Source organism: Lissotriton helveticus, chromosome 2_1, assembly GCF_964261635.1.
Source record: "Lissotriton helveticus chromosome 2_1, aLisHel1.1, whole genome shotgun sequence".
Lineage (NCBI taxonomy): Eukaryota > Metazoa > Chordata > Amphibia > Caudata > Salamandridae > Lissotriton > Lissotriton helveticus.
This window is the reverse complement of record NC_136059.1, coordinates 1731991179-1732014975: the sequence shown is the minus strand read 5'-3', so window position 1 is coordinate 1732014975 and position 23797 is coordinate 1731991179. Positions and strand designations below refer to the sequence as shown.

Below are 23797 nucleotides of genomic sequence, written 5' to 3'. Positions count from 1 at the left end.
ATTCCAACTCCAGAGGGTACAACAGCAGAGAAAGCGTTGGATAGCATAGGGGTAAAAAATACTATTCCAACTCCAGAGGGGACAACAGTAGGGAAAGCGTTGGATAGCGTAGGAGTAAAAATTACTATTCCAACTCCAGAGAGTGAAACAGTAGGGAAAGCGTTGGCTAGCTTAGGGGTAAAAATTACCCTTCCAACTCCAGAGGGTGCTACAGTAGGGAAAGCGTTGGATAGCGCAGGGGTAAAAATTACTATTCCAACTCCAGATGGGGCAACAGTAGGAAAAGCGTTAGATAGCGTAGGGGTAAACATTACTATTTCAACTCCAGAGCGTGCAACAGTAGGGAAAGCGTTGAATAGCGTAGGGGTAAAAATTACTATTCCAACTCCAGAGGGTGCAACAGTATGGAAAGCGTTGGATAGCGTAGGGATAAAAATGACTATTCCAACTCTAGAGGGTGCAACAGTAGGGAAAGCATTGGATAGCGTAAGGGTAAAAAGAACTATTCCAACTCCAGAGAGTGAAAAAGTAGGGAAAGCTTTGGATAGCGTAGGGGTAGAAATTACTATTCCGACTCCAGAGGGTGCTACAGTAGGGAAAACGTTGGATAGCGTAGGGGTAAACATTACTATTCCAACTCCAGAGAGTGAAAGAGTAGGGAAAACGTTGGATAGCGTAGAATTTGAATATAACATACTTATAAATAATTTTTGTGTTTAAAATAATACATAATTTAATTTTTAAATAACTCCACATCATTTACAAATACCCATTAATAATTATTAAAAACATAATTACAATATAATAATTAATTAACAATAAATTAACAATACCAATGAATATTAATTAATAAATATTAGTCACCAAATAATAAATATTGAACAAGAAAATATTTTTCATTACAAAAAAATATTAAATATTTAAAATTAATTCACAATTAAAAAATATTAAACAATAAAATTATTTTTCATACCAAATAATACTTTTTATAAAACATTGATTCCCAATTAATTAAAAATATTTTTCCAATTAATAAAAATTATTACCAATTAAAAATATTAATTGCCAATTAACAAAATTAATTACCAAATAAACAATATTTACCAATTACTTTTTTACCACTTAAACATTTTAATTACCAATAAAAAAATGTATTATCAATTCAATTAATTAATTGCCAATCAATAATTAATTAAAAATAAAATGATTATCCATACAATAAATACAAATAAATCATTAATTAATTACAATTAAATTACTTTCCAACCAATTTCCCTATAAACCCACAACCCGCTACATAAATAAACACAAACATTTATTAAAATTAATTTATAATTCCTAAAAATTAATAATTAATTTAGTATATTTAAATTACTTCCCACCCCATTCCCCTCTAAATCCCACAACCCACTCCGGTACTAAAACATAAAATTTACTTAAAAATAACAGTATTAATATATAAAAATAGTACACATATAATTTAAATCAAGTAAAATACTTAACAAAAAACATATTACACATACATAATAAAATACATAACAATAAAACAAATATCGATATTAGTAACATCGAGATTAGTTACATCCATATACATGCTATCGATAATACTAACTTTGATATTACTTACATTGATATAAAAAATTAGATATTACTTATCTTAGGGTCGATAGTCTGTCCAACGATATTCTTGACCTCGATATTCTGAACCTTCGATATTTCCAACTCGATATTTTTGTAGGTCGATATTTAAAACTCGATATTTAGACTCTGCACCACCTAGGACTACGATAGCCACAGTAGCTCCTAGAAACAGTCTCATTTTTTTCTCTTCCACCATCGCTAGAAGGGCGGTCTCTGTAATGTGCCTAGGAGGGAAAGCCGTTTGAGTTTGGTGCAGAAAGAGTTGTCCTTCTGAAAGTCAGAAAGGCATCTATTTACATTTTTTTTTGCCACTTTACCTATAACTTGTAATAGCGAAATAGGGCGTATATTTCCCAGGCAGATGCGGTCAAGGTTGAGTTTCTTCAAAATAGTTTTAACCATCACATGCTTCCAGGGCTGAGGCACAGTCCCCGTATCCAAAGTAAAGTAAAGTAAGTATACTTGTAAAGCGAACTGTTACCCCATCTCGGGGTGTCCTGGCGCTGTATACTGCTGGGGAACCCGTCCTGACTTTCCCTGTGAGATAGTCCCTCCTGGGCACCCCCAAGGTGAAAGCCAGGCATCCCCGGCGCTGATGGGGCCGTTGTGGAGATTAAGCAAGCTGTTGCCCAGAGTGGCAGAGTGGGACCCATGGTTAGCGTAGGCACCTCGGCGAAAATTATCGAGTCCGCGGACATTGACCCAAGACCCTGCCGCATCGGGAATTGAACCCTGGTCCCGGGCTGACCTCTGCTTCAGGGTCTGCCACTTCTAACCATTGAGCCACACTTCTCCGCAGACTGGCTAATTATTTTTAGCAGAATGGGGATGATAAATTCCGGCTCAGGATCAATAATCCTAAGGGGTGCTGGTTCGAATAGAGGGTCTGATTTAATTTTACTAAAAAGAGCAGTAAGCTCCTCCAATGAAAGGGGGGGATTAGGCCAGGATAGAGGGACACCTATCCCTGTATAATTGAGGTGGGTGGAATGATCACCTCTACTGACTTTTTCAAAGGATTGATAAATATCAACATTTTTGAGTTCAAGAAGGAGGCCAACGCATTACATCTATCAATTGAGGGTTTGTATAAAGGAGCGCAGGAAGAAGAATCCAGCAACAATGTGATAATTTTGAGCATTTCTCTAGGAAAATTCCCCGCCTTATTGATCCTGCTTTCGAAGTAGAACGCCTCAGCAAGACGGATTTCCGAGTGGTAGAACCCAGCTTTCTCCCGATATATAAATGTCTTCGATTCCACATAATCCTTCCTCTAATCTCTTTCTGCATGGTAAATTCTAGTCCAGTTCTTGTTGTTTTTCTTTTAATTCTGGCACTTCAGTCCTGTTTTATAATGGAATAAACAACAATACAAGTCCCAGATTTCAAAGATGAAAAAGAAACCAGGACTGGAGAAGCACACCATGGGGCACATTAGGATGGCGGGCGGCATCCTGTCGTAACAAGGGACCCGCCCGCCGTAAGGGCGGGGTCCCATATGTGCCATTAGGATGCACCCGCCACAGTGTTGGAGGAGCATCCTGCATCCCTAACATTGAGGCGGGCGGTGCACTCAACACAGCCCGCCACAATGCCACGGAGGCAATGTTGTGCACTTCAATGCACAACATGGCAGGCACCGTGCGGTGCCAGCCATGTTATGCATGGAACTGCAGGGGGGTACCATAGGTACCCCCCATGCTCCCAAAGCAGACTTCGCATGCCTTTCCATGGCGGCAATGCCGCCAGGGAAAGGCATCTGCATACTAATATGGCAGGCGGTGTCTATAGGACACCGCCACCATATAGGACCCTTTTCCGCCCAGTCGACATGTCGACCGGGCGGAAAAGTGGAGGCGGACGGTCTTTCCGTCCGCCGCGGACCCCTCAGCCATGTTAATATGACGGGGGTCGTTTCTGCACGGATGGAGGGCGGATCGCCCCCGCCGTGCTGGCGGTGGATACCGCCGGCCCGGCGGGGGCGATCCACCCACCATCCTAATGGGGCCCTATGTATGGACCTGAGAAACTTCATAGGGTTGTAGGTTGTATGTGATAGAGGGCAAAATTTTCTCTGTCAGTTGTAGGGGTCCATTATAATTATGAGTAGTTTGAGCCCGCAAATAATATTTTATTGTGTTAATATTGGGTCATTAGATCGTGTAATGTAATAAAGTGAAAAGTGAAGTGTTAGGTATATTTCAATGTATACATGAAGGAAACAATGTGAAATTACATGTGGTTAGATGAAAACGTTAATGTGTAGGGCTCACATGTGGGGTTAACAAAAATATTCACAACTAGAGTGCTTATGTAACGAATATGCTCGGTAATTATGTTCCTTTTTACATGTGCTCCGTGAAATTAGATGTAATTTCCTATGTTGGCCGAATTCTGTAGGCCTAAAGTGTATTTCTCCCTTAGACTCTTTAGAGAAGTTTGCTGGTAAAATCCATATGCATGCAGAGCTTGCCTTTCTCACGTTTCTGTTGCAGGTGGAAGAAATTCATCCTTGTTAGTTAGAATAACGTCTTTGTTTTAGGAGTTAGGCTTAGGGAGGAAAAGATACATTAAAGGGCGAGGCTGATAATGTGGGATGGTTTTCTCTCTCACTGGAGAGAGCTTGGGAATCAAGGTCAACGAGCCAAGGGCAAGGAGCATCGCTGCCGCCTGGAAAGTTACCGACGAGGAGGTGCCTTGTGTGGATGGGGTGCTATTACATAGTATTGTGGGATGTTCTTTTATTCATTCTTGTATTGGAGTTACGGACAGAGTCTGGGGGACTTCTGACTTGCCATGAGACAGGGAGCATCTTAAAACGAGCTCTGTAGCTTTATGCTACTTGACCCATCCAAAGTGGAAGGACTTCTTAGGAAGCCTTCATTTGCTGACTCCCTTACAGGACTTGCCTGGGGAATGCTAAATAGGGATGTCACATTAGCGGTAGTGAATGGACAGATTAAATGATTTTCACCTACAAACCTCCAATAATGAAGACTATTGACATCGATGCCATCATATTCTGTGTCTTGATTCTGGAATTGGTCATTTAGTGCATGTTACATCGTCTTAACTTCACTTGTAGGTTTGGCTTTGTATTAGTTTCTTTTTTTTTTTTTTATTTAATTTTTATTGAAGGAAGAACAAAAAACAAATTTGTTATACATTTACAAAAAACAAAGTACATGAGTAGTTACAACATTATTTAAATAAACAATTTATAGACAGAAAGACGTTAGAAGCAGAGATCTGACAAATACTAAGCTTTGACAGAAATAGTTGTATAAAGAAATAAAGATTTACAAATAATATACAAATATTTAAGCTGGCCTCGTTTTCTTTCTAATTCATATAAGTCATGATTCAAAAAAGTTTAACCAGATTTTTTCATTCTTTTGTAGAGCCTTAAGGCCCCTATGCCTTGCTAATGACAGTTCCATGGAATTGATTTATTTCATCAGAAGCCACCAATCAAAGACAGCTGGTATATCCTTAGATATCCATAATCTAGCGATGACTAACCTGGCACAAGCAAAGATGATAGTTATTATTTCTTTATAGGGACAATTCGTTTCCTGGATATCTAGTAGAACCAATTGTGCTGAGAGTGGTGGTATGACGATTTGTTTATTATTTAAGACTTCAGACAGTTCTTTCCAAAATAACAAGAGCGCTGGGCATGAATAAAGCATGTGCTCTATGCCCGCCGCTTCATGGTTACATTTCGGGCACTTAGTTTTCTTATTGACTTGATTACCCCGTACCCAACTAGCTATCCTCTGTGGTGTATAATAAAGTTGAGTGATGGTTCTGTACGTCTGTAATCTCAAGCTAGTAGACTGCACGATTAAGTTTATGTGACGTAGAGAGTATGAGATCTGTAAAGGATTAATATTCATACCCAATCGAAGAGACCATTTAGCGGCTATTTTCGTGTAGTCTTCGTTTTTCCCTTGTATCAAATATCCATACCCTAGACTTATTAATGATTTTACTTTATTAGAATATAGACATTTGAGTATGTCTGATTCGATCGCTTCCGTAATTTTCATTTTAGAAAGTAAATAGTCCCTTATCTGTATATATTTGAAATACATATTATCACTTAAACTATAAATAATTTTAAGTGCATCAAAGTCCAGAAAACCGTTCTGACCATAAAGATCCCCTAGTATGTGGATGCCTTGTCTCTTCCAAAGAAAACCTGCTCCATCAGAGAAGATATCAGGAAGCCCTGGATTGTCCCATATTCTAAGCTCTGCGTTGTAATATGTGATTTTCCCAATAGTCATTATTAGATCCCAAATTTTTTTGATATGCTTGACTGTCTTAAATTTCACTCGCTTGAAGTAGAGTTTGGGTCTTGCAAGCGGTGCAAGAATTGGTTGCTATCCAGTCCCAACATAAACCGGTGGAAAAATAATGGACTGTCGTTTTTTAGCAAACTTCTAATACGACAAAAAAAGTGGCTAAAAAGTAAAACCTAAAGTCAGGAAATGTTAATCCACCTTTTTCAGTTGTCAATGTTAGTAATTTCAACGCCCTTCTCGCTTTTTTGTATGCCCATATGAAGCTGCTACAATTACCCTCCAATTTTTTAAAGAAGATGTTATTAGGTTGCAAAGGAATAGATCTAAATAGATATAGCACCTTCAGCAGAATTTACATTTTTACTAGTTTAATACGTCCCAAAAGACTAATCGGGATCTTGTGCCGTTTTTGGAGTGACTTTGCAGTTTCTTTTAGAAGAGAATCATAATTTAGTGTTATAATTTTATCAATATTAGATGCTAATTTGATGCCTAAATACGTAGCGCTTGGACATACGCCTGGGATAGGTACCAGAGGTTTATAGTTGGCTATTACCTGTGTTTTACCTACATTTAATTTGTAGCCTGAAACATGGCCATTGTTAATAGCTTCTTTTATTATTTCGGGTGTAGCTTTTACTAGGTCTGTGGTAAATACAGCTATATCGTCTGCAAACGCAGTGATTTTCAAACTCTCTCCACCATGTGCAAATGGTTGAATATTTCCTTGCTTAGTTAGTGCATTTAAGAATGGCTCCAAGGAAATAGCGAAAAGCAAGGGAGACAGGGGACACCCTTGTCTGGTTCCCCTCCCTATTACAAAGCTCCTTGACTCTCTCCCCCCATAGCTAATTACAGCCTGCGGGCTGTCCTATAATGAACAGACCCACTGTAGGTATTGACCCTGTATGCCTATCTTCTTTAATGCCTCCCACAGATACTCCCACCCCACTCGGTTAAATGCTTTTTTGGCATCTAACATTACCATTCCGAGTGGGGTGAGGGTAGTCGAGGCGACATCAAAGGCTGTGATTGCTGTGTTTACATGGGCCGCTGTGTCTCGCCCTATCACAAAACCATGTTGTTGTGGGTTGACCAAAGTCGGCATATTGGGTGCTAAACGATTTGCTAATATCTTAGAAAAGATCTTAGCATCTGCGTTAAGCAGTGAAATCGGCCGATAAGAGCCACAGTCTTCCGGTGGTTTATTTTTTTAAAGAAAGAATACAATTTTAGCTATTTTCCATGATATAGGTACTTTTCCCAATTTGTCTATAGAATCGATGACATTTTCTAACAAAGGTAATAGTTCTTCTGTGCATACCTTATATAGTTCCATAGGCAGACTATCCTCCCCAGCTGCTTTTCCCGATGGTGAGGCTAAAATCGCTACATTTATTTCAGATTGTGTTATTTTTGAATTGAGGAGTTGCAGTTTTTCCTTGACTGTATCTTTTAATATGGGCATATATTCATCCAGATACTGTGTGATTCTTGTTCTAGAAGGAGTATTATCACGAGTGTATAAGCTCTGGTAGCAGTTGACAAACTGACCTAGAATTTGTTCTGGTTGATCATATTCTTGTAGGTCAGACCCTCTAATTTTTATGATGTTAGTTCTCGCCTTTTTATTCGCAACTTTGTATGCGAGTATTTTACCTATTCTGTCTCCTCCTTCATATTGGTTTAACTTGCATTTATGTATTTTAGAGCAATATCTGTCTCTTAGCGTCTTTTTAAGAGATGATTGTAATTTTAATAGTTCGAATCTTATCTCCTGGATATTTCCATTTTGTGCCTTAGTTTCTTCGGCTAGTTTCTGCTCCAATAACAATATATCTGAAGTAGCTTTTTCAGTAGTCTTACACCTTTCGGCATTGAGTCTGTAGATAAATTGTTGGGTAAACCCCCTTATGCTGCACTTACATGTGTCCCAGACTATATTAGCTGAGTTAATATTCAATTCGATAAATTCCTTAATATGTTTCTTTAAGGAAGTGACAAAGCCCGAATCAGTTAGTAAATATCTCGGGAAGGTAAATTGTCTTGGATCTGGCCTCAACTCATCATTCTCAAATTCTAGTAATATAGGGTTGTGATCGGAAGAGATCCTTGGACACAGTTCAATCTTACAGTTATTCAGTATTCGATCGGTTGCCCACACCATATCGATTCTCGAGCAAGATCTATGGGGCGATGAGTAGTATGTGTGTCCCGCTAGTTTTGGGTGTTTGTGACGCCATATATCTTTTATGTTAAGCAGTCTACCTAGCTCGAGAATCGCAGATCTGACCTTTCGCATCCTGCGCGGAGAGCCATGTCCAGTAGAATCAATTTTATAATCTATTACGCAATTAAAGTCTCCCATCACTAATCTTTCTCCCTCCCATTCTAGTAACTCAATACTTAAGTATTCAAATAGCTTGGGGTCATCCATATTAGGGCCATAAACCAAGCATAGAACAAACTTCTGGTGTTCCATCTGGACTTGTGCTATCGCCCACCTCCCCCGTGTATCTGATAATGTTTTTGTAATTTCTATCGCTAATCCTTTCTGTTTTAGTATGGCCACTCCCCTAATGGAGGCACCCAAAGTTGAACAAACCACAAGCTCATACCCCATTTGTAAGAGCAATTTCCTGGCTTGATAGCTGATATGAGTTTCAGATAAAAGAGCGAATTGAGGTTTGTACATAGCCAGTTCTTCTTGAACCAGTCTCCTCTTTAGCTTACTATTAAGGCCAGCAACATTCCAAATTAGCAATTTTGTTTTAGACATAGCTTACGTCTAAGTTCTTTGTCTTCCTTCTGCATTACATCTTTATTATAACATTTCATTATTTTGCCTACACCATTTTTCTTCCTTACAATACTTTTTCCCCCATTTTTCCCCTCCCCCTCCCTCCCTCAACCCCAATCCTTTCCTTCCCTCCCAAGTCCCTTTGGGGAGAGTACCCCTCTATCCCTTGCTGCCGCTGGTATGGCAGCCTAGTGAGATGGCTAACACGGGGATAGACTCAACCCTCTTTTTTTTAAACAAAGTTGCTCATTAAATCCACAAAAAACAAAACAAATGTCACAGTGTATGAATTATATATATAAGAACAACAGAGCTAGATCATACCATGAATAAATTCATCCCATTTTTGTCCCCCTAGTGATCCAACGTGATCTGGCATTTTAAGTACAAACTTCCATAGCCTTGCCAGCTATCCCTTTCATTTCTGCCTTTCAGCTGTGAATTTTTCTAGAGCCCTGACCGCCTCTTCTTGGTCGGTAAAAAAGAAAGGTCGCCCATTATTGATTACCTTAAGCTGAGCGGGCTCTTGTAGGTAAACTGTACAATTAATAGCTTTGAAGGAGTCTATTAGCTTTCTAAGCTCCCATCTTCTATCCATTGTTTCCTTGCTTAGGTCTGACCGTACAAAAAAAGATATGTTGTCGATAAGAACCGGGCTATTGGGTTTAGCTTTGAATAACACAGCTTGTTTTAGCAAGAAGTTTCCAAAATATATCAGGATAGGTCTCGGAAATTTGCTATTTTTGTTCTTTTGGAACATAGGAAGTCTATGTACTCTCTGTAATTGAGAGTCCCAATCCCAGTCAGACAGATCACTAAACGCTTTTTGAAATAATTTTACTACATATGACCAGGCATCAGCTCCCTCAGCCCCCTCTGGTATCCCAAACAGCCTAAGGTTCTGCCTACGTGCCCTGTTTTCCATGTCTTCAACCTTAGTCTCTAGTTTGGATATCTGTATGACATGTTGTTTAATTAGTTCATCCGAGCGGGTAGATCCTTCTTCGATTCCCACAACACGTTGTTTAAGATCTTCAATTTCTTGTGTGGCTCCCCCCAGCTTTACACATACCTCACTCATAAAAGCTTGAATTTTGGTATTGTCTTCTCTTAATTGCAGAAAATGCTGCTGACTTTCTTGTCTTTGAGCAATGAGAGTCTGCATTATCGTGTCCATAGTAATCAAGCTTGGCTGATCTTCAATAGTTGCTGCCCCTGGAATCTTTCCATCTTGTGCCACATTAGCACATTCCATATTGTGAAGACTTGATGGCACTATATTATCTGAAGATGATATATGACTGGTTTCAGCTGTTTCAGATATTTCAGATATTTCTATTTCCATGTCGGATTGAACCACTTCCACTGAATCAATCGTTAAATCATTCGCCCCATCTTTCTCAGTCACTACGTTCGACATCATAGGTTTGGGAGCTATCTCTAATGTAGTTGACTGGGAGTGTTTGGGGCTTTGTTCTTGGATCAGATCGACTGAAGAATTGGTAGTGAGACAGGACAAGTTTGTATCTCTTATTGTACCCATGGCCATGTCTTTCTGGGCTGTCTCAATTGGTGATGTGTTTCCATCTATGGTTATGCTTGTATTTGCTATAGAGCCAATATTCTCCAACCCAGAAGACATTTTCTTGCCTCCCTTCTGGTGGAAGTCCTCATCAAAACTAACTCCGGAAAGCCTCAATGCCATGTTCTTTACTCCCCCTTTAGCCTGTATCCATTTTCTAAGCGGACTGTCATCAACATTGCCTTTAGTCTTTGGCGCAGTTTTGGATACAGAGGAGTTATCTTTAGTCACCGATTTGCCAAGAGCTTTCTTCAGTTTATTTCTAGCTTTACTTTTAGTCTTCCTTGAAGCTGTTTGTTTAAGATAGTTCTGTCTATTGTGTGTGGTTTCTGTCTCACTATCTCCACCTTCTGACACCTCTTCATATTCAAGATTAGTTCCATCTTCATTTGCCTCAGCTTCATCTATTAGTATGTTCTCTGTTAACCTTGTTAAATTCTGGTCTAGTAATCCATTGGATCCATTAAGGTCAATTGTCAGCTGAGTATCAAATGTTAAATCATTTCCTAGATTTTTGCCAGTCTCGAGATATTCTGTATTTATTTCTTTAGCGCTTTCTAATTGGTTTCCAATTGGTGCTGCTCTCTCGCAATCTGAGCTTGTCTTCTTTCCAACACAGGCACCGTCTCTATTTAGGGTTTTGATCGTTTGGTTGAGATTCTCTTCTGACTTCTTCTCCCCTGTAACCTCGCCCTCAATCACAGGTAGCTCTGAATATTCTTTCAGGCCTGTCGACGTATTCGATGCTAACATTGAGTTGTTCGTAATTGAACTTAGGGAAGCGCTATGGCTTACTTCACCCCTAGTAAGTGACTCTGATTCCATGTTTCGAGCGGCTTTTTTATCAAATACCCCCGGGCTATTTATCTGTCTGGTGTCCAGCATTGTACTTCCTTTTCTCCCTTCAGTAGTTCCTGCAGCAGCCACCGCCACTTTTCCTTTACCATTATTAGTACTTTCTGTTGCTTTAGGGTTGCTCTTAGAGGTAGAAGTTGAGATATTGACAGTACCTGAGTTTTCTTGTCCTCTCTCTTGTCCTCCATTTTTTCCGGTCCGTGCAGATCGTGTGTTCAACTTAGGCGCCATATCCGTGTCTGTTTCCTTATCACTCGCTCTTATTCCATCCGGCATTCTCCTCTCAGCTCTAACAGTAGGTGTGCTCAATTGTGCAACCAGAGCTCCTATTCCAGTCCAACTGTACCAGTAAGTTTGAGCTTTAGAAGCTCTTCTTGTCTTCAACGCCGGCAGTATCCTTCTGCTCAGGCGGTTCAGGTGGTTTAGGAGCTGCAGCATTCAAAACCTCAGCCCTCCGTCCTCCACGAGTAAGGTTTTCTAGACTTTTTAACTTTGTGGGGTAGCGACTGTTGTTGGTCAACAAAATTTAACACTCCGTGATCAGGTCCACTCAGCCACCGAGATGCTATCGCCAGCAATCAGTAATCCACTAAGAGGAGCTACATGTCCCCATATCCCTCTGGCCTGCTGGGAAAAAAAGCGTTCTCCCTCTCCTCTGCGCAGTCTCTTCCATAGACACCGACTCCAATCGTCAAGAGCTGAAGCCGTAGCTAGTGTGAAAGTCGGCTCCGCGTTCTCCACGTTTCCCAGTGTTTTTTCCGCTGCCACAGCTGTAGTCGCAGCCGCTTTCACTCTGCCCCGATCGCCCTGGCTAAAGGCGTCTCTCCTAGATGCCGGCGGTGGAGCTCCTCCACATTGGCGGCCTCAATACTGCTCTGTTTCTGGTCAGCCGGCCCCCGAAAGGAGGTTCCTTCTCTCACCGCCCGACAACCGGAGCCTCCAGTCGTCCCACAGGGAACAGCTGAACCTGCAGCCGGCGAAGAAATCGGCTCCGCGTCCTCCGCCGCCACAGCTGCAGTTGCACTCTGCTCCAGCCGGCCGCCGCGGGCGGCTTCTTTCTCCCCCTCCGCCCGCTGTCTGATGACCGGAGCTTCACTGCCCAGCCTCCGGGACGCAAAGCACCGAGACGCCGCTTCCGGCTTCGATCAGCTTCAAGCACCGGGTGAGTCACGAGCTATATCGACACTGCCTTTCAGCAGCCGTGTCATTATTCGGACAGTCGCCAAGGATGAATTGCTTCTAATCAGTTTTTTGCAGATTACCCCTGAGGTATCGGGAAGAGCTAGCCCGTGCTGCCTGTCTCACCTGGCGGCATCAACCCGCCATCTTGACTCCGCCCCCACAAAGCACTATTCCGCCCCCACAAGTGGCTTTGTATTAGTTTCAATGTATTTTTACACCCTCGTCTTGAGGTGTTTGTATGTCCAATTGTTCTTGCCTTTGTAATAAACCTACTACATTTTGGATCGGAGTCTGTGATTCTTCGGAGTCATGGTTCATTGGAACTGTAATGCTTATCTGGCTAATAATTTTTCCTCCCCATCCACACTTTCACGCAGGCGAAAGGGAGACATCGGCCAGGGGTTCCTGAGTAAATCTAGAACATGGAACCCGGCTCCATCATATGCATTTAATCAAATATGCACTGGTATTGAACTTACTGTGCAAGATAAGTGTTTGCCAATAACGCTATGTAAAATGTTCATTATATACAAACCAGAACGCTTTATTTTACTGTTTTCCTCTCTTGCTTTTTCTCACTGCCCAGAGCCCCTTTCTTTCCTTCACCCTTTTAACTTTTTCACGTGTTTATGTTGTTTTCCCTTTGTGGCTTTCAATTTCAACCCCTGCCACTTTTTCCATTCTCTTTCCCTCCTGTTTATTTCATGTTTTCATTCTATTTCCTCCAGCAAATATTTGTGTTGTTTTCACTTTATCAATACATTAATTTAATTTTCCTTTATTTTACGTTTTATTCTTCGCATTAATAGCGCTTTTACTGCCTGTCTTTACTCGTGCCGGAATGAACCGTGCAGTATCAACTGTCAGGTAATTTCTAGCATGAGGTGAGTTTGGAATGCCATTGAATCGTGTATCCCTAAGGCCTAACTCAACACCTGCAACTGCTCAAGGCGCCGAAGGTCGTTCTCAGAAGCGTATCGGGAGGTGCGGTTGAGGGGAGGGTGGAGTCTGACCAGGAAGTAGTAAAGGACTATATCTGCCTGACTGACAGCTCCCTCAAGATCTTCTGGAGAGCCAGTGACCGAAACAGCAACACCATGTCTGAGCCCCAAAGCAAGCTGCGCACGGAAGGTAAGGGCGAAGCAGTTCCTCGTTGGCTCACGCCTCTCCCAACAACCCCCCACCCCCGTTCTTTCGTTCATCCTGGACCTGCAGTCTCGGTTTAATTCTGTAGGGAAGTGCGTCCATTCTTGCTTTACTGGGCGACTAACAGCCTGGTATTCGCGGGCGCGCTTTCTGTGCACTTCACTGCATTCAAGCGCATATCATGTGAAATCAAAAGTACGATATGTCATCTTCTAGATATCAAAGCAACCAAGGTACCTGGAAAGGGAGATAAAGTATTATACTCGCTGGCCAGGATCACACAATATTGTCAAAAAGTGAAGCTGGAGTCCCGGGAGTCAAAGACAGAGCTAGCAGGCTGCCTTTTTGGGTGAAGGGCGCGTTTGAACATGTTTTTCAAGTTTGTTTCCCCCCCCAGTCATACTTAGAGAAAATGTCCTTATTCAAATTACACTCACTGTACACCAGTCAGATAAGCTAGATACAGCCTGCACATGTTGAAATGCATACAAATGCACACATCAGTACTCTCTGACATCCACTTACGTTTAAAATCGTATCCCACGTGTACTCTTTTCATTACCTGCACTTGACAGATTATAAAATGTAGCAGCATGTTTATTTCATTAGTATGTTTTTTATATAGTGGCGTCTTTGTGGCGCTATAACAACTATTTTCTAGCGCGGTAATTATCCATGTATCAACCTTGGAAGAAAGCTTATGACCATCCGGAATTGTGTATGCTGTTTTGTCTCTGGCATGTGTATAACACACGTTCTGCCATTATTACCCCATAGAGGTGGGCGAGCCGACATATTACAATGGAGCCGAGACAAGATTCTGGCTTGGTTCTAAGAGACCTAGCACGAGCCCAGTTAAGAAAATGTTTGTCATGCAAATTGGTGCAATAAACATGTCATAATAATAAGGTAGTATCTTCGAAATTCCAAAAAGTGCATTTCATTAACATGCGAAAGCGTTTCTCCTTAGTACATCTGATTAGATCACTCTATTGCATTAAGATCGAAAGTTTTTAAACATGAACGTACAAATATTCATGACCCCCCCCCCCCCCCCCCCCCCCCATAATGACATTTCGGAAGGAACAGGCAGGTCAGTTGTCATGTGCTTCCTACGTGTGGCTCATTTTCTTATTATATATGAAGTAACGTCATAGTTAATTAAATCAAGTACAAGAGTTCTTTTTGTACAGGTCACCTAACGAATTAATGTATCTCAAGATGTCCTCATACACAATTATGAAGAAAAAGAAGGCATGGTGAAATATAAAATTTGCTTAGGATAGCAAACCAGGATTGATCGATCCCAGGTGATTTCACATTATGCAATTCAGCCCATAGATAGCTTTCACTTTCGCTTTCTATTTTACATCAAACGCTAACGTTTATTAATTCTTGGCAACACTTTACTACATTGACCAGAGTCCTTAGGGGCGACACCGCCGGTGTGTGAGTAGTGTGCGACCCCGCCCCCATTTGTAACTTTAAAGCTCCCTTGAGCAGCGGGCTGACGAGCCTGGGATCCCGCACCTACGCGCCTGAGTGGTACTATACCTGGCAGATATTGGCAGCCATCGGCAACCCAGTACACGGCCTATCCCTGCTGATGAGGGGTAATACCCCGAAACACGTGTCCAGGGATGGCGAAGACAGCGAAGATAGCAGGAGATCGAAAGATGATGCATCGCGAACACTTTACTACATTGACCAGAGTCCTTAGGGGCGACACCGCCGGTGTGTGAGTAGTGTGCGACCCCGCCCCCATTTGTAAGTAACTGTGTTTATTGCTAGAAGCAACCTAGATGCTTGAATTGTGTCCCAATAGTTATGTGCAACCACCAGTTAGTGCAGTTCTTCAGAAATTCCTCTTTCACTCACCTGTCAGAAGGAACATGCTATTACAGTGTTTAAAATGTCTCCCATACATTAAAGACAATGCAAATGCACGTGTGAAATGTGTCCAAACAGCAAACTTCGTTTTCAAAAGACTGCATTGTTGAACCCTCAATAGTAAGCGGCCATGTAGCTCAAAGTGTAAATCCCACTGCACGTTTTTCATATGAACAGATTCCCCACACTGGTATTGCTGAAAGGCCCCCGTGGTTGTCTGTATCTGTCCCCCTACTGTGGTGCAGGAGCCTTCAGTTTGCTTTCTTGATTCCCCACCCCCCTCCCCTGGACTTTTAAGTAGCGCGGACTTGACCCGAAGGTATCAGAGCGCTTTACATGAGCACCAGTTGAGTTACAGGTGGACACATTCATTTTTTGTTAGGCACAGGATATTAAGTGATTTGCCCAGAATCAGAGGATGTTGAGCGTCTCTGCCGAGACTCAAACCCGGTTGCCCAGCGTCGAGGTCCACCACTCTAGCCGTAAGGCCACATCCTCTCCTCAAACTAAACTATTACCATCCATACATTGACATTTGTCCTCTTTCTTAATTCCTGCATTCCATTAGGATCACTTCCTTCAAAAATGAAAGAGGACAGCCATAAAACCTGCCCAAGGACTTTTAGTGGAATTCTTGTAGTCCTAGGCAGGAGAATAAAGGCTTTGAAGGGCATGGGTGAGATGATTCCACTTCAGTTTTAAAAATTGGAACATCCAATGTCAAATAATACAGAGATGATACTACACCCTCTTCAGGCTATTGGGGAGATACTTAGGTGTTTTCCCAGAGCAGTAGAGGTGATGTTCTTCCAATGATAACTCTGCGCATAAGTCCCTGTCTTCTCCAGCAGTTCAGGAATTTAAAGTCTCCATAATCAGTCAGTCTTGTGTTTTAGGTCCCCTTTCATTAATTTGTCTTCTTTTTGATAGAACACTGATCCATGTTTTACTTTCTGCAAGATGGAGACCACTAAATACATTATAGTGCAGATCTACAGGTACAGAAGATATAAACTTGATTCCTGGTTTCCTAAGCTCTGTCAGCACAGAAAATCTCTGGGAAGGAATTTTATGAAAAATGAATTTCCTGATGTGCCCTTGCCTAGAGTATATGAAGCCAATGTCAGGCCGTTGGGTGGGTTTGATTTGTCTTAGTGTGGCACCAGCATAAGAAGGAAGGGGCTTGGTAACCTCTAGTGGTCTTTGTATGAATGTTCTCGCTAATCCTACCTGACACCAGTTATGTCTGATGTTGATCGGGTGCCTTGCGATCCCGTCCTCATTCATGGTAGCGCTATTTGTGTTCTTGATCTTTTAACCATTTTCATGACACCACCGCCTATGTACTTTATTAGATATTTTATCAGGATTTGCTGTTAACATAGTTGAGCTGTTTTTATGGGTATAATTTCACATCCAGAGACCAGCCATAAATGTCAGGGATCTGGAGATTAGGCATAAGGTTTTAGTTTTGGATTGAAAATCTGTATGTTCTTGATGCATATAATGATGCATGGTTATAATGTGAGAATTCCGCTGCATTGGTCATACTTACTTTTGAGCTTTCAGTTGGGTTTGCAATCATGATATTACATTTGGGATCTGCTGCACCTTCTTTTCCACTGCCTGATATTATTTTTGTTAAACGTCTCAAAAAAGATTGCCTGCTCCTTTGTGAAAGATGTAATTCTAAGATTTGTTTCTGTGTCCCTTGGTGTGATAGCATGGTTAATATTGACCTGAATAGAAAGAGCGGCTTCTAGCCACACTTGTTACTAGTCATTTGTGTAAAGACATGCACAGAAGATTGAAAATGGGCAACTAGACCATCCCAATCATCTGCTTCATTTGAAGTTGACATATAATGCAACTTGGATTGTGGGAATAGTTAGCAGTAAAAGGCCATTGATGGGAATTTGTAGAGATGCTTACATGCAAAATCAAATTTATCGTAAGTATGTATGGGTGGGGAGAGTCCCAGTTGTTTGGTTTCCATCCTAGCAAGGCCAAGGAGCCCATGGCAGGGTCCTGTACTATATAGGTTTGCAGTACATTTCCCCAAAAATGTTTATCAGTACTCATATCAATGTTGTAATTTATTTTCCGTCGCTTCGGCTTGGTAATTGTGGTGCTCAATTAGAGGCAGTGGTTGCAGGAGGGGTCTATCAGCACTCATTTCTCGGGACCATTGCAAAGCAAAAAAAATATAGACTATGGCAGTAAGCAGGGATGAAGTACCCTTAGAGCAAGACAAAGAGACAAAGAGTGTATGGTGGTAGAAGAGATAGGCTTGAGGTGAAATCCAGACTATGCAGCCATTGGGGCCCATTATGATGTCGGGCGGATTGCCCCCGCCAGGCTGGCGGTAGCCACCGCCTGCCTGGCAGGGGCAATCCACCCGACATCCACACTCGTTTTCCGCCCGCCATATTAGTATGGCGGGGGGACCTCGGCGGACGGAAAGACCGTCCGCCGCTTTTCCGCCGGCGGAAAAGGAACAATATGGTGGCGGTGTCTATTAGACACCGCCAGCCATATTATGATGGGCATTTTCCAATGTCTTTCCGTGGCGGCAATGCCGCCACAGAAAGGCATGCGAATACTCCCTGCGGGGCCCATTGCGGGCCCCCTGGGAGCCCGGGGTTGGGGGGTGCACATGGGGGGTACCTATGGTACCCCCCACATTTCAAAGTGCAACATGGCAGGCACCGTGTGGTGCCTGTCATGTTGTGCTTTGAAATGCACAACGTGCATTTTTACCATTGCGGCGGGCGGCGCTTTCTGCACCGCCCCCCTCAATGGTAAAAAAACAGGATGCGCCCGCCACTGTGGCGGGCGCATCCTAATTGTCAAGGCGGGACCGCCGCACCTATGGCGGGCGGTCCCGTTTTGCACTGGGATGGCGGGCGGACTAAGTCCGCCCGCCATCCTAATGGACCCCTTAGTATTTAGTTTCCTGACCTTTGATAGCGCTGGCTCTGGGCTTCGGAGCACAACTTTGGGCCCTAGCACTTATTATTTTACAAATTAAGCACTCGATAATTGGTCTCCTGGACCTGGGATGATAGAGCACGCTACCTATTATTGATCCCAAGGGGGTTTTTATGCACATTTATTGCATTTTTATTGGCTGTTCTGGATCGATGGTATTATTATGTTACCTCCTATACATAATGTAGTTGCACATGAAAGCCTCTATATTTCAAAATTCACTTGGTTAATCATTATTGTGTTTTTCAGAATGAATGTACCCACCTCTTCTGCAATGAGACTTACTGTAATGCCTCAAATTAGATGCCTTTTTTCAAATACTGAATTTTCCTTGTGTGTTTATTGTCTTAAGTGCAACCATTGGAGCTAAGTCTGTCAAAGAAAAACTATATGAAACAGAACGAAAGACAAGGAAAATAGGCAGATCAGAATGTCAGCGACCGGGCTCCTCTGGCTTTTATAAACCTTGAAACCAATAAAGAGTAACAACTGAAAAAACCTTTCCTGGGAGTGTCAGTTTTTTGTGACAGAAATGTTTTCCAAGCTTCCAATTTGCAGTTAGTGCTCCTTTGGCCTCTATTTGACGCAGTATATAAATATCAATAGCACAATATACCCAGTACACAGTGCACACCGAAGTTATTGTATACACAAACTGGAAGTAGTACTTATATGTAGAGCAATAAAGCTGGGCGCTAATGTAAATCAAATGATTAAAACCAGGGGGTGGTAAACCCTTCGCACAATAACCAGTCCACGCTGTTAACTTAGCGTCAATGGCCATTTATTAGGACTGGGTTGACAACCAGTTTAAAACATAACACCAATAAACAATTAACAAATCCCCCCAAACATGTCTTTCATCCATCAACCACTCCCGCACTCCAATTACTCACTCCCAATTCACCCCACAACCTCTTCACTTATACCATTTGCTTCCTCACTTCTCTTTCAACCTCCTCCAGCATCTCCAGCCATAGCACTCCTGCCAACCGCACCCCCATCCTGCATCCCTGGAAGGGTGAGTATGCCCGTCATGGAGCCCCCACCCCTCCCAAGTACCGCCACCCAGGGAACACCCGGAGGGTGGTTACCTGCCCCACCAAGTACCAGTGCACCTTTCGTACTCACACCCGACTGCACCAGATAGACTTGTTCCACAACTTACTGATGGCATCCCTCAGCTCCATCATATAATATGCATTTCCTATGTACGAAAGGTGCACTCAATCATCCCGAAAAAGGAGAGGCTCTTCGAGCCGCAGACCCACATGAGCAATGACGTTGACCCCATGATTGCCACAAAAAGCTCTCATAGCCCGAGTTAGCTTCCACCTTGCCCTTTCAACGGCTGCAGGTTTCAAAGTGTCCCTCCAAATATGTTGCAGCACAAACGCAGTCCAAACAATACAGGCGCCAGCCAGATTGCTCCTCATTGCCTCCAGATCTCGCTGCATTAGATGTAATAAGGACACTCCTGATTGATTGACCAAGTCATTTTCTCCTAGGTGAATCAAAAGCATGTCCGGGCAGCCCTGCTGAGCCACCTTCTCCGTCAGCCAAGGCAACAAGGCTCCCCATCGCATCCCGCTCTTACCCCACCAATGGACCTCATGGTGGCTGCACGGCAGACCCAGGCTACGGCCATATACCTGTCTGTCCGCATATTTCGAGGCCCTGTGAACAAAAGAGTGTCCGACAATCCAGGTAACCGTCTTTGGCTCCTGGACCCCAATGCAACGAAAAAGAGATTAGCACAGCTGAAACAACTTCCACCGCTGCAGCCACTCAGCACGCGCACCCGTCCTCATTTGCGCCCATAACGCTGGCAGCAGCGGGATCTCTACTGTCCAATCCGCCTAATGTCGTCCCAAGACCACCCCAAACTGGCTGCCGCCATTGCCTCACCTATGAGAAATGAGTGCGTCCCATACCTAGCAGAGTCCCTGTTCACACGCCGCAACGCCATCCGCAACACTGCAAGCAACTGAAAAGCCGTCACCCGCTTCCCGGAGACATGACAAAATATCTCCCCAACAGGCGTCCGCACCCTTTGACAGAAATCTCTCCACTCTCGTACCAGGCATGCCTCTGCACCATCACTCTTCCCCAGCCATACCCATTTGCCCCTCCCTGCCTGATCCATTTTAGAACGACTCAGCCAAATACCCACACGACCCTCATCCAAACGCACATCCTCAAACATTCTGCCAGGCATACCCCGTGTCCCCACCAACTCAGACACTCAAAAAGCTCCAAAAAACATACAAATCATGCATAAACGAAACAGCGCCACCTTGTGGCCATCATAACAGTAATGCGGCAACTCTGCCAAAAGGCATTGCAACAAGTCAAAAGTGATTGCCTCCCGCAGAGCCCCCCTACTTCACCCAACCCCAACCTCTCAACATCCTGCCCAGCAAGTCGCCCTTGGCCAGATCAAAACCAAAAAACAATGTGCTGTAAAAGGAGATCCCCGCCAGCTTCCCAACAATCGTAGTCTGCGACAGACCCTTGTCCATGCAATCCAGAACATATTGAATGACTCCCTGCTCACATTCACGCCTGGGCCTAAACCATGTCTCACGGCCCCAACCCAGAAATGCCCCAAATTCAGCCCACGCCAACCTGTAGAAGCGCCTTGTAGAGTCCGCTATGGACTTTTCAATCAGTTCTACCACTCTCACTCCCCCCAGGCCCAGATATCCTCCGGCACTGTGTATGAACAACTGTGCCCCTGCACTTACACAATTGTGTACAATTTCAAAATTCGTATATGATTGTATGCAAACAATAGTGACATATGGCACATCAATCTAAACAATTGGTGGAGAACTGTAATTCAGTGACAAAATTCATCTGTTGAGACGGGTCAGTCAATCAACAGTCTGTATTTGGAGTGTCCATTTGTTGTTTATTGTTCCATTTTCCAAAAAGCCAACACGTGTTTCATCGCAAGGAACAAATGCGAATCTTCAGGGCTGGAGAATGACTTTCAGGCCAGGATGTGCTGGTTGTTAGTGGATATACCGAGGGCGCGAAAGGACCTGTCAGGTCGTGGACAAGCTAACCAAATATTGATGTCTATCTGGCTTCACCGCACTGGGGGAGTCTGCCCCGGTGGCGGCAGTATCACGTTATTTAACAAAGATATCTGCTGTGTGGATAAACACAACTTAGTATTGGGTGGGTTCAATGGAAACCGGGAGGAGATAGGTCTTTGTGGTGTCAGGGCGGGTGCACTCTTGATCCACAAAGAGCCTGGTCCTGTCGGACAGAAATCCCCCTCTTGAAGTTTCCCGGCGCCGTGTTTCATAAACGGACCTCCGGCACTGTGGTCATGCAAGCTTCCGCTCCTGGTGCCAGCCTCCTGAAACGCTGCCACTGCGAACAAGACAACGCATCCGCAAAGTCATTGCTCGCTCCCGGAACATGTTGCGCACGAAACAGCACATTAAATCTCAAACACAGCAGCATAAAACTCCGCAGCAAGCGCAGCACACGCAGGTCCCTCGCCTTTTGGTTATTCACCAGGTCCACCACTGTCCTGTTATCCACATGAAACAACAGCGATCTGTTCCGAGACTCCGGACCCCACACCTGTAGCATGACTAGCAGAGGAAGCAATTCAAGGAAAGCAATGCTCCTGCCCTGCTGCAGCCAATGCGCAGGCCACTGCATCACGCACCACCGTCTGTCCCAGAAAATTCCAAATCCGGCAGCCCCCGTGGCGTCAGAAAATAAGTTGCACCTGCCACACCATCTTGTCTTTCACAAAATCCAAGGACACACCGTTGAAATCAAACAAAAAAGTTTGCCACACCCGCAAATCGTACCGTACCCCCATAGTTATTCTGACTCTGTAATGCGGGAGCACCGCCCGGACATGGCCATGCCGAGGCACCTGCAGAAAGTCCTCCCGTCCTGAACAACCTGGCACGCAAAATTCAACAAACTCAGGAGACGCTGCACCGCCCTCAGGTCAATCTTCTTCTCCCCAATCACATGCAGCAGGAAAGCCTGCATCTCCGTCACTTTTGTCTCCGGTAAACGCTCCGACCAAGCCACGGAGTCCAATTCAATCCCCAAAAAAGTCAGACAACAACAGGGCCCAGCTGTCTTCTCCGGGGCCAAAGGTACTCCAAATTCCTGAGCCATCACCTGAAACTTTGTAAGGGCCATCCCGCACTCCCCAGTACTCCCCCTTCCGACGAACAGGAAATCATCCAAATAGTGCGACACCAGCCAATGTCCACTTCTGGCCGTAAAGGCCCATTGCAGAAAAGAACTGAATGTCTCACACAGTGTGGAGGAGATTGCACAACCCATGGGCCGAACTATGTCCACAAAAATGGCCCCCTCGAACTGCATCCCCAACAAGGAAAAAAACGCAGGATGAATGGGAAGGAGGTGAAATGCCGACTTGGTGTCACATTTCGCCGATTCCGCCCCCTTGCCACACACCCGCACCAAGCCAATGGCATCATCAACCGAAGCATAGAGCACCCTGGAATCCTCCTCCGCAATGAAATCATTCACCGAATTCCCTTCCGGCCAGGATAAATGATGAATCAAACAAAACTCCCCCTGCTTCTTCTTGGGCACCACTCCCAGAGTTGAAATAATGAGGTCCTGAACCGGCCACGTGTCAAACGGGCCCACAATTCTGCCTTCTACCATTTCTTTCTGCAACTTGTCTGCCACCACCCCAGGCAACTCCTTCGCTGACTTCAAGTTCTACGCCCATCTCTGCTCCCGGGGTCCCTGATAACCAACCCGAAAGCCTTCCGTAAAAACCCAATGTAATTTCCACGCTGCCTCTCAATCAGGGTACCTAGAGAGCCATGGCTGCATGGCTACCACATCAACCGGTGTAAGGGCCCTTTGGCCCAGCCTGTCCACGTCCTTTGGTAACTTGCCATTACTCAGAGGGTGTGGCCGAAGTAAAACACTCCGTGACCGGGTGGTGTCCGCCAAACTTGGAAAACTCATGCTTAAACTTGCACGGGTGTTGCAGCAGGCCCCAATGGTAGCTCCCCCAGGCTTGGGTTGCTGACCTGCGGTCCCTGTGTAAGTAATTTGACTCCCTGTTTCAGCGGAAAAACCCTGTCCACCCGCCCCAGACTGGGCGGGACGCGACTGAAACGGCCGATACGCAACCGGGAGGCCGCTGGCCGTGTGCGTAGATGCCGCCGCTTGCATGGAGGACATCCACTGTACCCAAAGTTCTTGATCAACGTTCCCCCACGCCCTATCAGGATTGACACTAATTCTCGCCCTGAACTCCTCATCATAGCTGAGCCAGGCAAACCCTCCAAAATGCATCTGGGCTTTCCTAACAATGTCCATATACTTAAACAATGCAATAGCCCGGTCCAGATGCTTCTCGCAATATATGCT

The 23797-nt window shown here is 43.9% G+C and overlaps 1 protein-coding gene across 1 annotated transcript in view; it reads left to right on the top strand.

The window, feature by feature from the left end:
* Nucleotides 1–13374: 13374 nt before the first annotated feature.
* Nucleotides 13375–23797, top strand: part of CASP6 (caspase 6) — a 215652-nt gene continuing 205229 nt past the window's right edge. The window contains exon 1 of the mRNA XM_078676677.1: nt 13375–13501. Coding sequence (XP_078532803.1) covers nt 13468–13501 — 34 coding nt within the window. The 5' untranslated portion in view covers nt 13375–13467. The remainder of the gene's footprint in view (nt 13502–23797) is intronic.